At 41.5% G+C, this 14,834-nt stretch overlaps 2 protein-coding genes across 13 annotated transcripts in view; one reads left to right on the plus strand and one right to left on the minus strand.

Annotated features, from left to right (window-relative positions):
- Window positions 1-5,288: 5,288 nt before the first annotated feature.
- RPL35A (ribosomal protein L35a) lies at window positions 5,289-9,476 on the minus strand. Of its 3 annotated transcripts, XM_036352713.1 has the most exons (5): window positions 9,371-9,476; window positions 8,624-8,668; window positions 8,249-8,401; window positions 7,066-7,210; window positions 5,289-5,360 (listed from the first exon to the last, which is right to left on the minus strand). In XM_036352713.1, the coding sequence occupies exons 2-5, from the start codon at window positions 8,632-8,634 to the stop codon at window positions 5,337-5,339; spliced, it is 333 nt and encodes a 110-aa protein (XP_036208606.1). In that variant the 5' UTR covers window positions 8,635-8,668; window positions 9,371-9,476; the 3' UTR covers window positions 5,289-5,336. The 3 variants fall into 3 exon arrangements, with proteins under 3 accessions (XP_036208606.1, XP_036208604.1, XP_036208605.1); XM_036352711.1 differs by lacking the exon at window positions 5,289-5,360 and having other exon boundaries at window positions 7,009-7,210; XM_036352712.1 differs by lacking the exon at window positions 5,289-5,360 and having other exon boundaries at window positions 7,009-7,210; window positions 9,339-9,426.
- Window positions 9,477-9,559: 83 nt separating this feature from the next.
- IQCG (IQ motif containing G) overlaps window positions 9,560-14,834 on the plus strand; it is a 48,117-nt gene continuing 42,842 nt past the window's right edge. Inside the window, exons 1-3 of one of the 10 annotated variants that reach the window (XM_036352701.1) lie at window positions 9,640-9,787; window positions 11,094-11,171; window positions 13,556-13,626. In XM_036352701.1, coding sequence (XP_036208594.1) covers window positions 13,619-13,626 — 8 coding nt within the window. In that variant the 5' untranslated portion in view covers window positions 9,640-9,787; window positions 11,094-11,171; window positions 13,556-13,618. The other 9 variants (XM_036352706.1, XM_036352707.1, XM_036352708.1 and 6 more) reach the window with 9 other exon arrangements.

Below are 14,834 nucleotides of genomic sequence, written 5' to 3' on the forward strand. Positions count from 1 at the left end.
GGTAAACACCAGAAATTGTTGCCTCTCACAACAACTTCAAAAATACAACTAAAAGACAAAACAGACATCATCCAAAACCACAGGAAGGCTGGCTGAGTGGAAATTCTACAACTAGAAGGGAAGAGAAAAGCACTGAGACTCAGAGGAGGTGCGGAAGTAAAGTGCAGAGGTACGGAGGCGCACACAGCAAGGGCTGGCAGCTGAGGACGCGGCGCATATGGAAAGGGCTGAAAACTGAGGACACGGCTGTCTTTTTCAATCGGTAGGGAGTCTCAAGCTCCTGACTGCTCTGAACTCCAGTTCCAGGCGAGTCTCTGCGGACCCAGGCTCATACAGGAGAAACTGGACTGGCTGGCATTGGTCGGAACTCGAGGGCGGCTTTCTCTCAGAGGTACTTGCAGCGATTACCAGGACACTGAGAAGTGGGGCCTCTTAGGGTAGGACTGAGGAGCAGCCATAGCTGCTTGCTCCACCCTGTTGATCCCCAGAGACCCCACCGCATCCAAGCTGTGCTCAGTGGCTTTTGCATATGAATGGCCTGGCCCTTTGCAATGTGAAAATTACCTAACAAACTGCAGCCAGGTCAGAGAAACCCAGAACTTCCAAAAGAAGGCCCAAGGCCCCACAGCAGCTTGCATTGCTTCACAGCTGGGCTCCTGCTGGGTAGCCTCAGGCAGAGGCTAAATTAGCACCTCCTTAGAGATCCAAGAGCCAGTGTACCCAGTGGTCAGAGTGGGACCATCCAGATTACAACTCCTCAGATCCATTAGGGACACACTCAGGGGGCAGACTCAGTGAGCACGAAAGCCCCACTGAAGCAAGTCTTGCCCCAGAAAGGTGTCTCCAGCACAGAAGTTCTCCCACTGCAGACACAGCTCGTTCTCACAGCCAACTGGCCTGGAGGTCAATTCCTCCCAGTGATACCTACAACAATCAAGGCTTAACTACAAGACTGTGCACAAAGCCCACAAAGGGTTGCACCAAGAGTGCCTACCTCAGGTAATTGGGGAGGCTGAACCACTGGGCCCTATAGGACACCTAGCACAGAAAGCCACTCTATCAACACAGGGAAGCATAAAAAATGCGGAGACAAAGAAACAGGTCACAAATGACAGAAATGGAGGAAAGCAAATGACTGGATCTAAAGTTCAAAACCACACTTGTAAGGTTTTTCAAGAATTTTCTAGAAGCCGCCAATAAATTTAGTAAGACCCTCAATAAGTCTAGTGAGACTGCCGATAAATTTAGTGAGACCCTCAAGAAACCTAGTGAGACCCTCAAGGTTATGAAAAAGGACCAACTAGAAATTAAGCATACACTGACTGAAATAAAGAATATTATACAGAGTTCCAACAGCAGACTAGAAGATCACAAGAATCAAGTCAAAGATTTGAAATACAAAGAAGCAAAAAACACCCAACCGGAAAAACAAAAAGGAAAAAGAATCCAAAAATATGAAGATAGTGCAAAGAGCCTCTGGGACAACTTCAAACATACCAACATCCGAATTATGGGGTGCCAGAAGAAGAGAGAGAGCAAGATATTGAAAACCTATTTGAAGAAATAATGACAGAAAACTTCCCCTACCTGGTCAAAGAAATAGACTTCCAAGTCCAGGGAGCGCAGAGAACCCCCAACAAAAGGAATCCAAAGAGGACCACACCAAGACACATCATCATTAAAATGCCAAGAGCAAAAGACAAAGAGAATCTTAAAAACAGCAAGAGAAAAACAGTCAAATTACCTACAAGGGAGTACCCATACGACTGTCAGCTGTCAGCTGATTTCTAGACAGAAACTTTAGAGGCCAGAAGGGAGTGGCAAGAAATATTCAAAGTGATGAATACCAAGAACCTACAACCAAGATTACTTTACCAAGCAAAACTATCATTCAGAATTGAAGGTCAGATAAAGAGCTTCACAGATAAGAAAAAGCTAAAGGAGTTCATCACCACCAAACCAGTATTATACGAAATGCTTGAAAGGTATCCTTTAAGAAGAGGAAGAAGAAAAAGGTAAAGATACAAATTATGAACAACAAATATGCATCTATCAACAAGTGAATCTAAAAATCAAGTGAATAAATAATCTGATGAACAGTATGAACTGGTGATTGTAATAAAATCAGGGACATAGAAAAGGAATGGACTGACTTCTTGGGGGGGGGGGGGAGTGTGGGGTGAGGGAAGAGATTGGACAATAATCGTTCACCTATGGATGAGGACAGTGGGTGGGGTGGGAACTGGGTGGAGGGGAGTTATGATGGGAAAAGGAGTAACTAATGTAATAATCTGAATAAAGATTTAATTTTAAAAAAAAGGAGGTAAAGATAAATTATGAACAAATACACATTTATCAATAAGTGAATCTAAAAATCAAGTGAATAAAAAACCTGATGAACAGAATAAACTGGTGAATATAATAGAATCAGGGGCATAGAAAGGGAGTGGACTACTTTGGGGGTGGGGGGAGGTGTGTGGGGGGGTGCGGGAAGAGACTGGACAATAATCGTACACCTATGGATGAGGACAGTGAGGTGGAGGGGGGTAAGGGCAGAGGGTGGGGAGGGAACCGGGTGGAGAGGAGCTATGGGAGGAAAAAAGAGGAACTGTAATAATTTGAACAATAAAGATTTAATTTTTTAAAAAAGACTGTAATCCCTACCTGGGTTTCCTTCAGTTTATGCTGGGTTCCTACTGAGTTCTAAATAATGAATCTGGTCAGCCCTGTCAATCAAGTGCTTTAATGACACTACTACTAGTACATACAAGAATAGTAGGCCTAAAATCCCTAGTACAGTTAAGACCTTGCATAACCTGGCATCATAGTTTTTGATACTTTCCTATTCCCTATAGTTTTTTGTCACATTATATAGTTGAATGGTTCCTCACATGCCTTCTTTCCCATAAAACTTGTCATTTCCTTTTTCTCAAATGCCTCAAGCATTCCCTCTGTCCCTGACCACCCCAAGAATACCGATACAGTAAACTCTCAATTTTGCAGACCTTGATTTAATAGAATTCGGTGTAACGGACAAAAATTCTGGCCTATATGTAGTATGTGAAAATTAACACCCTGTTAAATTTGTTTATAATTAACAGGTTATTATTTTTTATTTTATTTTTTTTTTAATATATTTTATTGATTTTTTACAGAGAGGAAGGGAGAGAGATAGAGAGTTAGAAACATCGATGAGAGAGAAACATCGATCAGCTGCCTCCTGCACATCTACTGGGGATGTGCCCGCAACCCAGGTACATGCCCTTGACTGGAATCGAACCTGGGACCTTTCAGTCCGCAGGCCGACGCTCTATCCACTGAGCCAAACCGGTTTCGGCTATTTTTTATTTTTAACAAATAGGCCATATAGTAGAAAGGACACTAGTAATTTCACCAATATAAATATTACATATCTATAACTATAGGCTACATATTTAAATCCACAAGCCACTACTCATAAATAAACAATGTTCAGGGAGTGACTAGCGCTTGACCTGATGTTCTGACATGCACTAAGCCACATCCCGGCCGTGTGTATTTGTTTACTTGCAGTGACTGGCGAATTTACTAGACTTTATTCAGTATAAATTTAAAATTACTGTAATATATATAGATAGAAAAGTTTCCTGTGAAAGTAAACTTTTCATACATAATTACTTTCAATTACACAAACTTGTCTATGTAAATAGAAACAGGTTAACTAGTCAATTTTTTTAACATAAGCATCTGGAAAACCATTTACTATATAATGGACTTTCGGCTTTAAAGGGGTCCCCCTTGCCCAAATTAGTCCATTATATTGAGGTTAGTCAAATGAGACGTATTACAAATACTAGCCCATTTCTGTGAAACATGGACTCTTCTAACAGCAAATTTGACTTAAAGATCACCACTGGACTAAAGCAAACCTTTCCTAGATTGGGTGCTATGAGTACCCAATGCTAATCCTTTCCTACAGCCTCTCCTTCAAAGGTCTTTCACACCACAATACATTTTTAGCATACTAATTGTTTCACAGCATCTATTTAGGGAACCCAAATACTAAGAGGGGCTGTTTGGCAAACTCCATTTATTTCCATGGGATGTCAAGACTTGTTAATAAAGGACTAGCTGCTAAGGCATCAATTTACAACCACCATATTACAAACTGATTAAACCACCATATTACAAACTGGTTCAAACTTTTATTTCAACATTTTGAGATTTAAAATATTCTGCAGCCCTGCTTAATTTCCTTATTATGCTAAAATATCTCAAACCTGCACTTTTTTAAAAAATATATTTTATTGATTTTTTACAGAGAGGAAGGGAGAAAGATAGAGTTAGAAACATCGATGAGAGACAAACATCGATCAGCTGCATCCTGCACATGCCCCACTGGGGAAGTGCCTGCAACCCAGGTACATGCCCTTGACCAGAATCGAACCTGAGACCTTTCAGTCCACAGGCCGACGCTCTATCCGCTGAGCCAAACCGGCTTTGGCTCAATCCTGCACTTTTATATTAAAACAGAGCCAAATAAAGTTACACTAATGAGGCAACACTAAACCTGACTCCCACATACATAGATAATGCATGCAGCATTATTTTGACATTTTCAACATACAAATTATTTCCACTTGTGATACACTGGAATGCTTTGTCCAGTCACAGCGCCAAGGATATCTCATCTCTGCCTATCCAGCACACTGCCAATACCATCAATATAGTCTCCATTCAAGTTTCTCCCAACTACCATTTTTAAGTCACAAGTTTTCCACCCAATCTATATTGAACAGTGCATACTATTGTAAGTTATTTTAAAAGATCAAGATAATAAGTTTCTTCACAGACTCTCAATCTAATCTGGGAGGCGGTTATCAGAATATTTAGTAAAATGCAGTACCAAAGTTGAAATAAACTGTTACAAGGAAGTTGTGGATTCATTTTGAGGTGCAAATCTAGAAAAGCTATCATGGTGCTTACCTGTACTGGCTAAAATTATTGGATTCTGTACTTCCTGGAATATGATATGTCTCCACTTGTCCAAAAGCTTATCAGGGGCTAGGTTTAAGTACTCCATCACTTTCCAATGTACTTCTTTTTCACTGTCCCCCAATCGGTTAACTTGTCCCCTCTCTCCCTTAACCTGTAAGGCCTGATACATTATTTCTATCCAGTTGTTTAAATGTCTGTAATCATCACTACATACAGCCCTCTGACTTCCTTGTATACTCTGAAAATACCTGGGAACTGCCACCATTTAAGCACATAGCAAGTGAATTTAGGGCAAAGTGATTTTTAAGCCATTTGACCAAAACACAAGAAAACAAATCCATTTTATTTATTTTCAGTGTTTAAATCCTTGAGGGGTACAGCATCTAAAGGGGGGAAAAGAAAATGTCATTAGGTGCATGTTATATATACAAATTTACAAATGTCATTAGTAACACAATATGAATAAATGCCCTCCCATTGTCCCATTACTCATCTCTGAAAGGCCTCCAAAGACTTATATGTAGGTAGGGGGAGGAACCAAGTTTTTATGGCCTTCAATTTTTAGGTGAACGTTGTTTTGATTAAGGAACATTCTGGAATACCGAAAGTCCATTTAATTTGAAACCTCTAACTGCTCACCAGGGTTCAATGTACCCCAGGTGACCCAAGACTATGGTCATGACTATGAAAAATAGATACTAACTGCTGCACTGAAAGGCTTTGGGTTCATTCCCTATTCCTGGTCGGGGTGCTGTCAGGGTGCGTAAGGAAGGCAATGCTTCTCTGTCTCTTTTTTTAAAAATACGTTTTTGTTAATTTCAGAAAGAAAGGGAAAGGGAGAGAAATATCAATGATAACAATCACTGATCAGCTGCCTCCCCATTGAGGACCGAGCCTGCAACCCAGGCATGTGCCCTTGACCGGGAATCAAATCCAGGATCCTTCCGCAGGCCCACTGCTCTATCCACTGAGCCAAACCAGCCAGGGCCTCTCAACCCGCCCCCCTCCCATCCATTCTGTCTAAAAATAAACATTTTGTGGGCCCAGCCGGCATTGCTCAGTGGTTGAGCATCGACCTTTGAACCAGTTAGGGCACATGCCCAGGTTTCCTGCTTGATCCCCAGTGTGGGGCCTGTAGGAGGCAGCCCATCAATGATTCTTATCATTGATGTTTCTATCTCTCTTTCCCTCTCTGAAATCAATGAAAATAAATTTTTTAAAAATCTGGTGAGGATTAACAAAAACAAACATCAATTTTCTTCCACAAAATAAAATTAACACCTAATCTAATAAAACTGTCATGATGAAAAGATGGGAAAATATTAAGAATTACGCCAGTAAATGGTATGATTTTTTATTTAGTTTTTAAAAATATATTTTATTGATTTTTTACAGAGAGGAAGGGAGAGGGATAGTGTTAGAAACATTGATGACAGAGAAACATCGATCAGCTGCCTCCTGCACACCCCCCACTGGGGATGTGCCCGCAACCAAGGTACATGCCCTTGACTGGAATCAAACCTGGGACCCTTCAGTCCGCAGGCCGACGCTCCATTCACTGAGCCAGACCGGTTAGGGCGGTATGTTGATTTTTAACTTCCTAGCCACTTCTTTAATGTCCAATACATGTCTTTGCCAGAAATTTGTTATTTTATTTTACTAATTTTTTTAGAGGAAAGGGAGGGGACACACAGAGAGAAACATCTATCTACTGCCTTCTGCACAATGCCCCAACCAGGCATAGAACCCCAAACCTGGGAATTGAACCTACTATCTTTTGGTGCTCGAATGATGCTCCAACCAAGCCACACTAGCCAGGGCAGAAAATTATTCATTTAAATATTATTTCCCTCCACAAAGCTCAAGCAAAATCTGAAATCTAGGCACAATTCACTCGAAAACTGTGCCTTCACTTTCCTTCTAATGTCATGAATTTTATGTTCCATAATACATTTACACAGGAGCCACTAATTCTGTAGCATAATCTTACTAGTAATATTTGATAATCACAAAAGTTTTTAGAGACCAAAGTCCAACACCTTGACCTTAGTTTGACTCAACAAGTATCTTGCTTATAATTGTACTTACTACACGGATTCTGTGTCCAATAGCCTTAGCAGGAAGGTTGCTTCGGAATTTAGCACGAACCATTCCACTGTTTCCATGAGCACGAGTGACCTTTCCCCAGATTACTCTGGTTTTGTTTGGTTTGCCACCAGGAGTCACCGTGTTGCTGATTTTAAAAGGGAATACAAAAAAACCGTGAGAACCCAGGCAATTAGTACCATAATGTGGTACAAATTCTAAGTGACATATAGACCAGCGGTTAACCCTAGCTAGCCACTTGAGTCATTACATAAAAGCCTGCGGCATCATTCACTCAACGATATCTTTGTAACATACCTACTATACGCCAGACACAACGCAATTGTTTGAAATTTTGTAAAATACAGTTTACAAAACAAATTCCTTTCAGAGGATAACAAAGTATATAGCCTTCATTTACATGTAACTAAAATATAGAATGTAAGATGGTTAACAGCTTTTGAAATATTGAGAAAGAAAAAAGGAAAGGGGATCAAGTAGTTTGAGGTACTTGTGTGCATCAAATTTTAAAATCAGAAAGTCTCACTAAGAAGGTAACGAAGACTGAGGAGGTGTGTCTTTTGCTTGTGACAAGGCAGAAGAGACCAAGAGGTGAATCCTAGCTAGATTAAGAGTAGAAACAGAGTCTTGAAAGCATAGTTTTTAATGACTTTGGCTTTTACTATGACATGGGAGCTTGAACAATGTACAGATGTCCTGACATAATTCAAAGGATCACTCTTGATTGTAGGAGAAAAGGACGACAAAGATGAAAGCATGAACTCAGAGATTTTAATTGGTCTGGAATGGGCTTAAGAACCCAGGATAGAGAATCGATGCTCTGGAGACATACATCTTTAAGTATGTATATGAAATATAATTTCAAGGAAATCAACCAAATGAATTAAGATACAGGAAAAGCACTCTATAAAATCTTAGTATCATAATATAAAGAGCTGGCTCCTTCCTTGAAATAATGAACAGCTGTGATTAACTGCAGGAGATACTTAAATACAGCACTACCCTCAAAAGGAACATCCTTCTATATCTATAACCTATAACCTCCCATGAGGTTCCTCAACGTCCCAAAGTAGAAGCCACAACAGTACCAATGTACTCCTGCTTGAATAGGGAAATGGAACAAATCCCAAACAACTCAATACGCATAACCATACTATAAACTTACTTCTTTGCTTTGTACACGTAAGCACATCTCTTGCCTAGATAGAATTCTGTTTCATCTCGAGCATAAACACCTTCAATTTTAAGAAGCGCCGTGTGCTCCCTCTGGTTCCGGAGACCCCGCTTATAGCCAGCAAAAATGGCCTTGGACCACAGCCTAGGACACACAGAATATGTATCAGCCACGAACTGCTGCAAGACCTCGTTTAAATTCAACAAACCACCAGTCTGGCTTGACTTGTAATGACCCATCCACCGGTTATCCAGAGCAAACATCTAATCCCTCCTCCCCCCGCACTAGTTTCCAGTTCGCCTTTAGTTAGGCCCATGCCTCATGAACAAAACACAAGAACAAAGCGATTATATTAAAAACGCATACCTTCCAGACATATTGGTCCTTATAGAAGTCCTGTTCCCAGCAGGCCTTAAACAAAAAAGAAGCAGTTTAAATTCTTGCCACGCACGTTCCCCACCTAGTCCCTGCTTTTCTTAAAGTTTAAGGCTTAAACCTGTCGGCATGTCCCGTTCAGAGCACGGGGGGACGTCATCGTGCTGCTTATCAAGCACATGAAGGGCCGTCAGGCAAGACACTCCAACGTCGGAGAATGCCCGGTAACTAAGTAAACTCCAAAATGAAAAGTTGCAAGGTGGTACACCTGCAACCCCTAGAAAACTCCTAAAGGAAGTCCTAAGAAAACTCATGTCACGACCACTAGAAAGATCAAGTCAGAGAAGCACGGAGAAAACAAGACTCTTAAGCAATGAATGGGAAAGGAACAGAGGCTAGAGATTACAGACAAAGCCAGGTTTGTAGGGAGAGCAAATGGAAAGAACCCCGCCAAAAGCTGCCGCCGTCTCGAAAAGGTGAATGCAGATGATAAAGTGCATGTCTCATGTGGTACGGGCCCAGGAAGCAACTTTGACTACGGGAGCACCCGTCCCCCGGCGTCAGGGGACCAGCACCATCGGCCTCACATCTCCTCCATCCTGTCCTCCCTGTTGCTGGGACCCATCAAAATCAACGCCTGGCAGAGCCCCCGTGCCCCAGCAGTGACTCTCCGCGAGATGTGGTGGAACCCACTCCAGTTATTTACCCCTAAACTTCAGCCGCAGCGCTTCCACTCACCTCCACAGGGTCCAAGATGGCGGAAAAAGGAAGGCAAGGCCCCGCCGCGTGGCCTTGTGGGAGAAACACCTCTCCGCCCCGCCCTCAGTTTAGGCATCTTCCGCAACCGCCCAAAGAAAACACACATCGGGGAAATCTTTTTCTGACTAAAACCAGCCACATTCAAAAGCACTCTCACAGTTGTGTCCCTAAGTAATTTCAGCTTTGTAAGCTGCAAAGTGTATGATATTGGAGCAGAGGCAGGCAGAGCGGTAGCCAGCTAAAGGAGGAGAACCAACGGTCCCAGAAAGCCCAGCGTTGCCATAGAAACATCGTGGTTGGGTTCCCGCGTCATCGCGTGCGGTAGGTGGAAAAAGTGAGGACGGCTGAGAAAGTGAGGCGGGCCGGAGGACGTCACCCCCGTTTCGGGCACCTCAGGTTTGGTTCGCCAACGTGGGGGTGTCTTTCGCTCTTACCGCACAGGAGTAGGGCGAGCGGGGCCTCGGAGCCCAGCCTGGAGGAGAGAGGCCGGTCGCACGAAGCGGGAGCTCTTCTCTGTACCTTCCCCTTCTCCCCTTCCTCCTTCCTCCTTCCTCCTGTACTCCTTTCTCTCTTCCCAGAAATGACTTAAACTCTCACCTCATCCTTTGTTTTGTCCCCGAGGGTAAGGAGAAAACAAGGCGCTTTTTTTTGTCGTAAAAAAGCCTTATTCCTTTTTAGGGAGATCTCAGCTGCCATGCAAACTGGGCGCCCAGTAATAGGTATTGAGTAATTGTAGAGACAAGCTTGATATAGATTAATGGACGTCGGAGATTTTCATTTCCTGATTATCGCACAGTTGTTTGGGATCCATTCATTTATCGAACCGTGTATTGGACGACTCCCCTGTACCAAGCTTGGTTTTTGGCTCCGAGGACATTGCCGTAAACAAAACAACAGAGATCTGCCCTCACAGAGTTGACTTTCTAGTCGGGGGAGCAAAATATATTCCGAGTACATTTTAAATGTAACGCTGACCAGGTTTGCTAATGGATAAGGAGTGAGAGAGAAAGAGTAAAGGATGACTCCAGAGTTTTATGTGATAGATGTACATCAGTCCTATTTCAAGTCAGATCCTTATAAATATACATCAGGATAGAGTTTGTGTGCCTTTATGGCCCACTCCCCCCATCTGATTTTCTGTATCCGAGAAAAATACTAGAAACTCACTGTGAGAGAATGTGCTGACAATTCCAGCATTAAATGTATTAGAAAAGTACTCCTCGGAGGAATAACGCATTGTGAGTTTGATTCCTTTGTTCGTTCATTCTACAAATATTTATTGAACATGGTGCCTGAAACGTAGGATGCAATAGCGAGCATCAATGTCATGGTTCCTGATCTCATGGAACTTAACAGTCTAGTGGGGGAAACGGACATAAACATTGCAAAGTGTGAAGAGATTGTTGCAGGAAAATAAAAGTGTAGTCAAATCGGTGCTTGCACGGAGGAATCCTGCTCCAGCCGGATGGAGGAGTAAGGGAAGGTGTCACTTGCAGAAGTGTCAGTAAAGGCATTTTCAAACTGCAGGTGGTCACCCATTAGATCATCATTATAATCCTTTTTTAAGGCCCATGCAATAGAATGAAAAATAGAATGTATCACAAATTCTACGGGTAAATTATTTTATGAAACTTTTCCAGTTATGTGCACGGATGTGTATTTACATATATACTGTATATAAAATGTGTGTGTGTCATTGTAGGTCATTGTGTCAGTGTTGTCCTGGAAGGAGAGGATTGGCAGAGTTGAAGAGAATTTAATAAGGAGTCTGCGTACAAAGGTGTCGGCAAGACTGAAACTGCAAGGGATAATTCATGCTCAAGGCACACGGGGAAGAAGTTGCCTGAGCCCCTAAGAGAGAGCAATATGGAGAGGGTTGCCTGACAGGAGCCATGGCCTTTGATAGAGAAACAGCCAAGTAATGGTGGTCCGGAAGAGAGGAAGCTGGGGAATAAACACAGGACCTTACAATCCTACTCTTTGGATCTCTTTTGAAATTTCCCACTGATGCATGAGGCAGTCCATGTGGATTAGAATCCCAGGGCACAGGAAGTGATGGAGATTACATTTAGAGGGGCAAAAGGCGGATACGTAGCAAAATGGCACTAATTTAAACTGCTGCCTGATGGGACTTTACAAGATGAGAGCCACGAGAGCAAAAAGAAAGACAGCGCCAGATAGATATGGGAAAGAATGGATCATGAAGGCCTTGTAGGCAAAGTTAAGAATTTTATTTTTTGTCCTAAGGCAAAGGGAAACCATGGATGGGACATGATCAGAATTTTTTTTTTTTTAAATATACTTTATTGATTTTTTACAGAGAGGAAGGGAGAGAGATAGAGAGTTAGAAACATTGATGAGAGAGAAACATCGATCAGCTGCCTCCTGCACATCTCCTACTGGGGATATGCCCGCAACCCAGGTACATGCCCTTGACCGGAATCGAACCTGGGACCTTTCAGTCCACAGGTCGATGCTCTATCCACTGAGCCAAACTGGTTTCGGCCAGAATTTTTTTTATTGTCTTTATTATTAAAAGTATTACCTATGTCCCCTTTTTTTCTCTTTTGACCTCTTCTAGCCTGAGCCCTCCTCCCTTGCCCCAGGCCTTCACCACACTCTTGTCTGTGACCATGGGTTATGCATATAAGTTCTTTGGTTCATCTCTTCCCACCCACCCTTGTCTTCCCTTATGATCAGATTTTCAATTTTAAAAGATCATTCTTTCATTTTAAAAAGATCACTTCCAGCCCCAAACCGGCAGCCAATCAATGATTCACTCTCAGTATTAATGTTTCTATTTCTCTCTCCCTCTCCCTCCCTCTCCAAAATCAACAAAATATATATTGAATATATATAAAAAGATTATTTTCAGTCTGACTGGTGTGGTTCAGTGGTTGAGCATTGACCCAGAAACCAAAAGGGACTCAGGAACCAAGAGGTCACTGGTTTGATCTCTGGTTAGGGCACATGCTCAGGTTGTGGGCCCAATCTCCAGTAGGGGGTGTGCAGGAAGCCGCTGATGATGTTCCCCTCATCGATGCTTATTTCTCTATCCCTCTCTTCCTCTCACTCTAGTAATCAATTAAAAATATATTAAATAAAAAGGATCACTTCCAATTTGGAGGCAATTAGGGTAGTTCAAGCAAGAAACAACACGATCTAGCATGGTGTTAGAGAATATGGAAATATTATGTAAAATCCACAGGACTTGGTATGGTTTAGATTGGAGGATGCTGATGTCAAGATGAAGGAGGAAGCAGGAATGACTCCTGGGTTTCTAGCACTGAGGAATGAGAAGCTAGAACAGTACAAAAGTAGTGGAAACTATAAGCATAGCTCTATGTGAAGCACATGGACCTAGGCCCCAAGTTGAAAAAATGTAAAAATAAACAACACGACAAAAGAACAAAATCTTATTAACGCCATGCTGCTTCCTCAAGACTGCCCTTGCACCAGAAAATGTGGCTAGTTTGGAGTATGGTTGTTTTAAAATTTACATAAACATTCTGGTTCATATGTTGGAATTTTTGCATATGAGAATTTCGTTGTGTGAGACATTTGTACCACCCTTCTTAGGATCACTTTTTGTGTGAACAAAACCACACTGGAAACTTACCATTCACTATTCATTCAGTATAGAGCAAAATTCTCCATAGAAAATTTAAAGCTCTTTTAAGCAGAAAGGACTCTAGTTTACTGAGGAGAGTTAACATCTTGGTAGCTGTGATTTTTTAAGTGTAGTCTTGAGAGTTCTTTAAGTCCAGATGGAATCAACTCTGCTATCTGACAGATCAGGGGAAAGATTAATCTAATTAAATATTTTAGTAATCAAGGTAACAGAAAAGTAAATCTATTTTATAGAGGTTACCAATTAAAAAATCAGAATATAATAAAAAGTATGAAAACCATGTTGGATATTAGTTTACCTTAAGAACAGACTCAAAGATTGTATTTACCTACTGATAATTAAGCTGGTGACCTAGTAGACCTGCACCTCATGATGGTTCTTCCATCTCTAAAACTTAAAACTTCTAACAGTAAAAAGATAGGATAAGCTACAGCTTTTGTAATGCTTTACTTTTCTCAAAATGGAAGAGCATAGAAATAACTTAAATGTCATTCAATACTCAAACTAATCTCAATGTTTTCTTCCCATTTTAGCTGACTTCATTTTTGTGAGATTATACATGTACCTTGGAAGTTAACAAAGCTAACTTAAGAAGAATGGAAGCGTATGTTCAAAATTTCAATTTATTTTGTGTGTATTTATTTACATTGCCCCTTACATTAAATTTCTGTGAATTACTTATCTATTGTTATGTAACAAATTACTCCAAAACTTACCTACTTAAAATATAAACATTATTTCACACAGTTTTTGTGGGTCAGGAATTTGGGAGCAGCTTAGCTGGATGGTTCTTGGTTGGAGTCCCTCAAAAGGTTGAAGTTAGCCAATCCTGCAGTCATCTGAAGACTTGACTGAGGCTGGAGGATCCTCTTCCAAGATGTCTCATTTATAGAGCTGGCATGTTGATGCTGGCTGTTGGCAGGAGGCCTTGGTTTCTCACCCTCATGAACTTATCCACAGAGCTGCTTAAGAGTCTCCATGACAAGGCAGCTGGTTTCCCACAGTGTGAGAGATACAACAGCATATGGGAGAAGCTGCAATGTCTTTTACTTTATTGATTTTAGAGAGAGAAAAACATTGATTTGTTTTTTCACTTATTTATGCATCCATTGGTTGATTTTTGTATGTGCCCTAACCTGGGATCAAACCTCCAAGCTTGATGTATCGGGAGGATGCTCTAACCAACTGAGCTACCGGGCCAGGGCCTGCACCTAGCCTTTTATAACCTAGCCTTGGACTCCACAATATTCTTTTAGTTACATAGGTTAGTTAGTCCTATTCAATGTGGGGGCGATTACAAAAGGGCATGAAGGTGAGAATCATATGGGCCAACTTGGAAATTGTCTATCACATTCTGTTTTTCACTCATCATGAGGCACTTTTGGTTAGTAGCATCTAAAGATGTTGCTAGAGCCGAAACCGGTTTGGCTCAGTGGATAGAGCGTCAGCCTGCGGACTGAAAGGTCACAGGTTCGATTCTGGTCAAGGGCATGTACCTGGGTTGCGGGCACATCCCCAGGGGGTGTGCAGGAGGCAGCTGATCGATGTTTCTCTCTCATCGATGTTTCTAACTCTCTCTCTCCCCTCCTCTCTGTAAGAAATCAATAAAATATATTAAAAAAAGAAAAGAAAAGATGTTGCTAGAAAAAAAGTTAATTCAAATTGGTTAAGCATAGCCAAATTGCATGGATCACATACTTCGTTAAACAGTAAGTTGCTTGCTTATGGTTGGTTAAAATGTCACTGAGGTATTTAGCAGAATCACATGCAAAACTCCTACTTTTGTTCATCTTGGTTATATTATATGACAAT

This window comes from Myotis myotis, unplaced genomic scaffold (assembly GCF_014108235.1).
Source record: "Myotis myotis isolate mMyoMyo1 unplaced genomic scaffold, mMyoMyo1.p scaffold_m19_p_2, whole genome shotgun sequence".
In the NCBI taxonomy this organism is placed as follows: Eukaryota; Metazoa; Chordata; class Mammalia; order Chiroptera; family Vespertilionidae; genus Myotis; species Myotis myotis.

What these genes read in the sequence shown, in the direction of transcription:
- RPL35A (XM_036352711.1), bottom strand. An exon ending in TACGTGTACAAAGCAAAGAA is followed by an intron (nt 7,211 to 8,248) that starts GTAAGTTTATAG and finishes TTTTAAAATCAG; the next exon opens with CAACACGGTGACTCCTGGTG.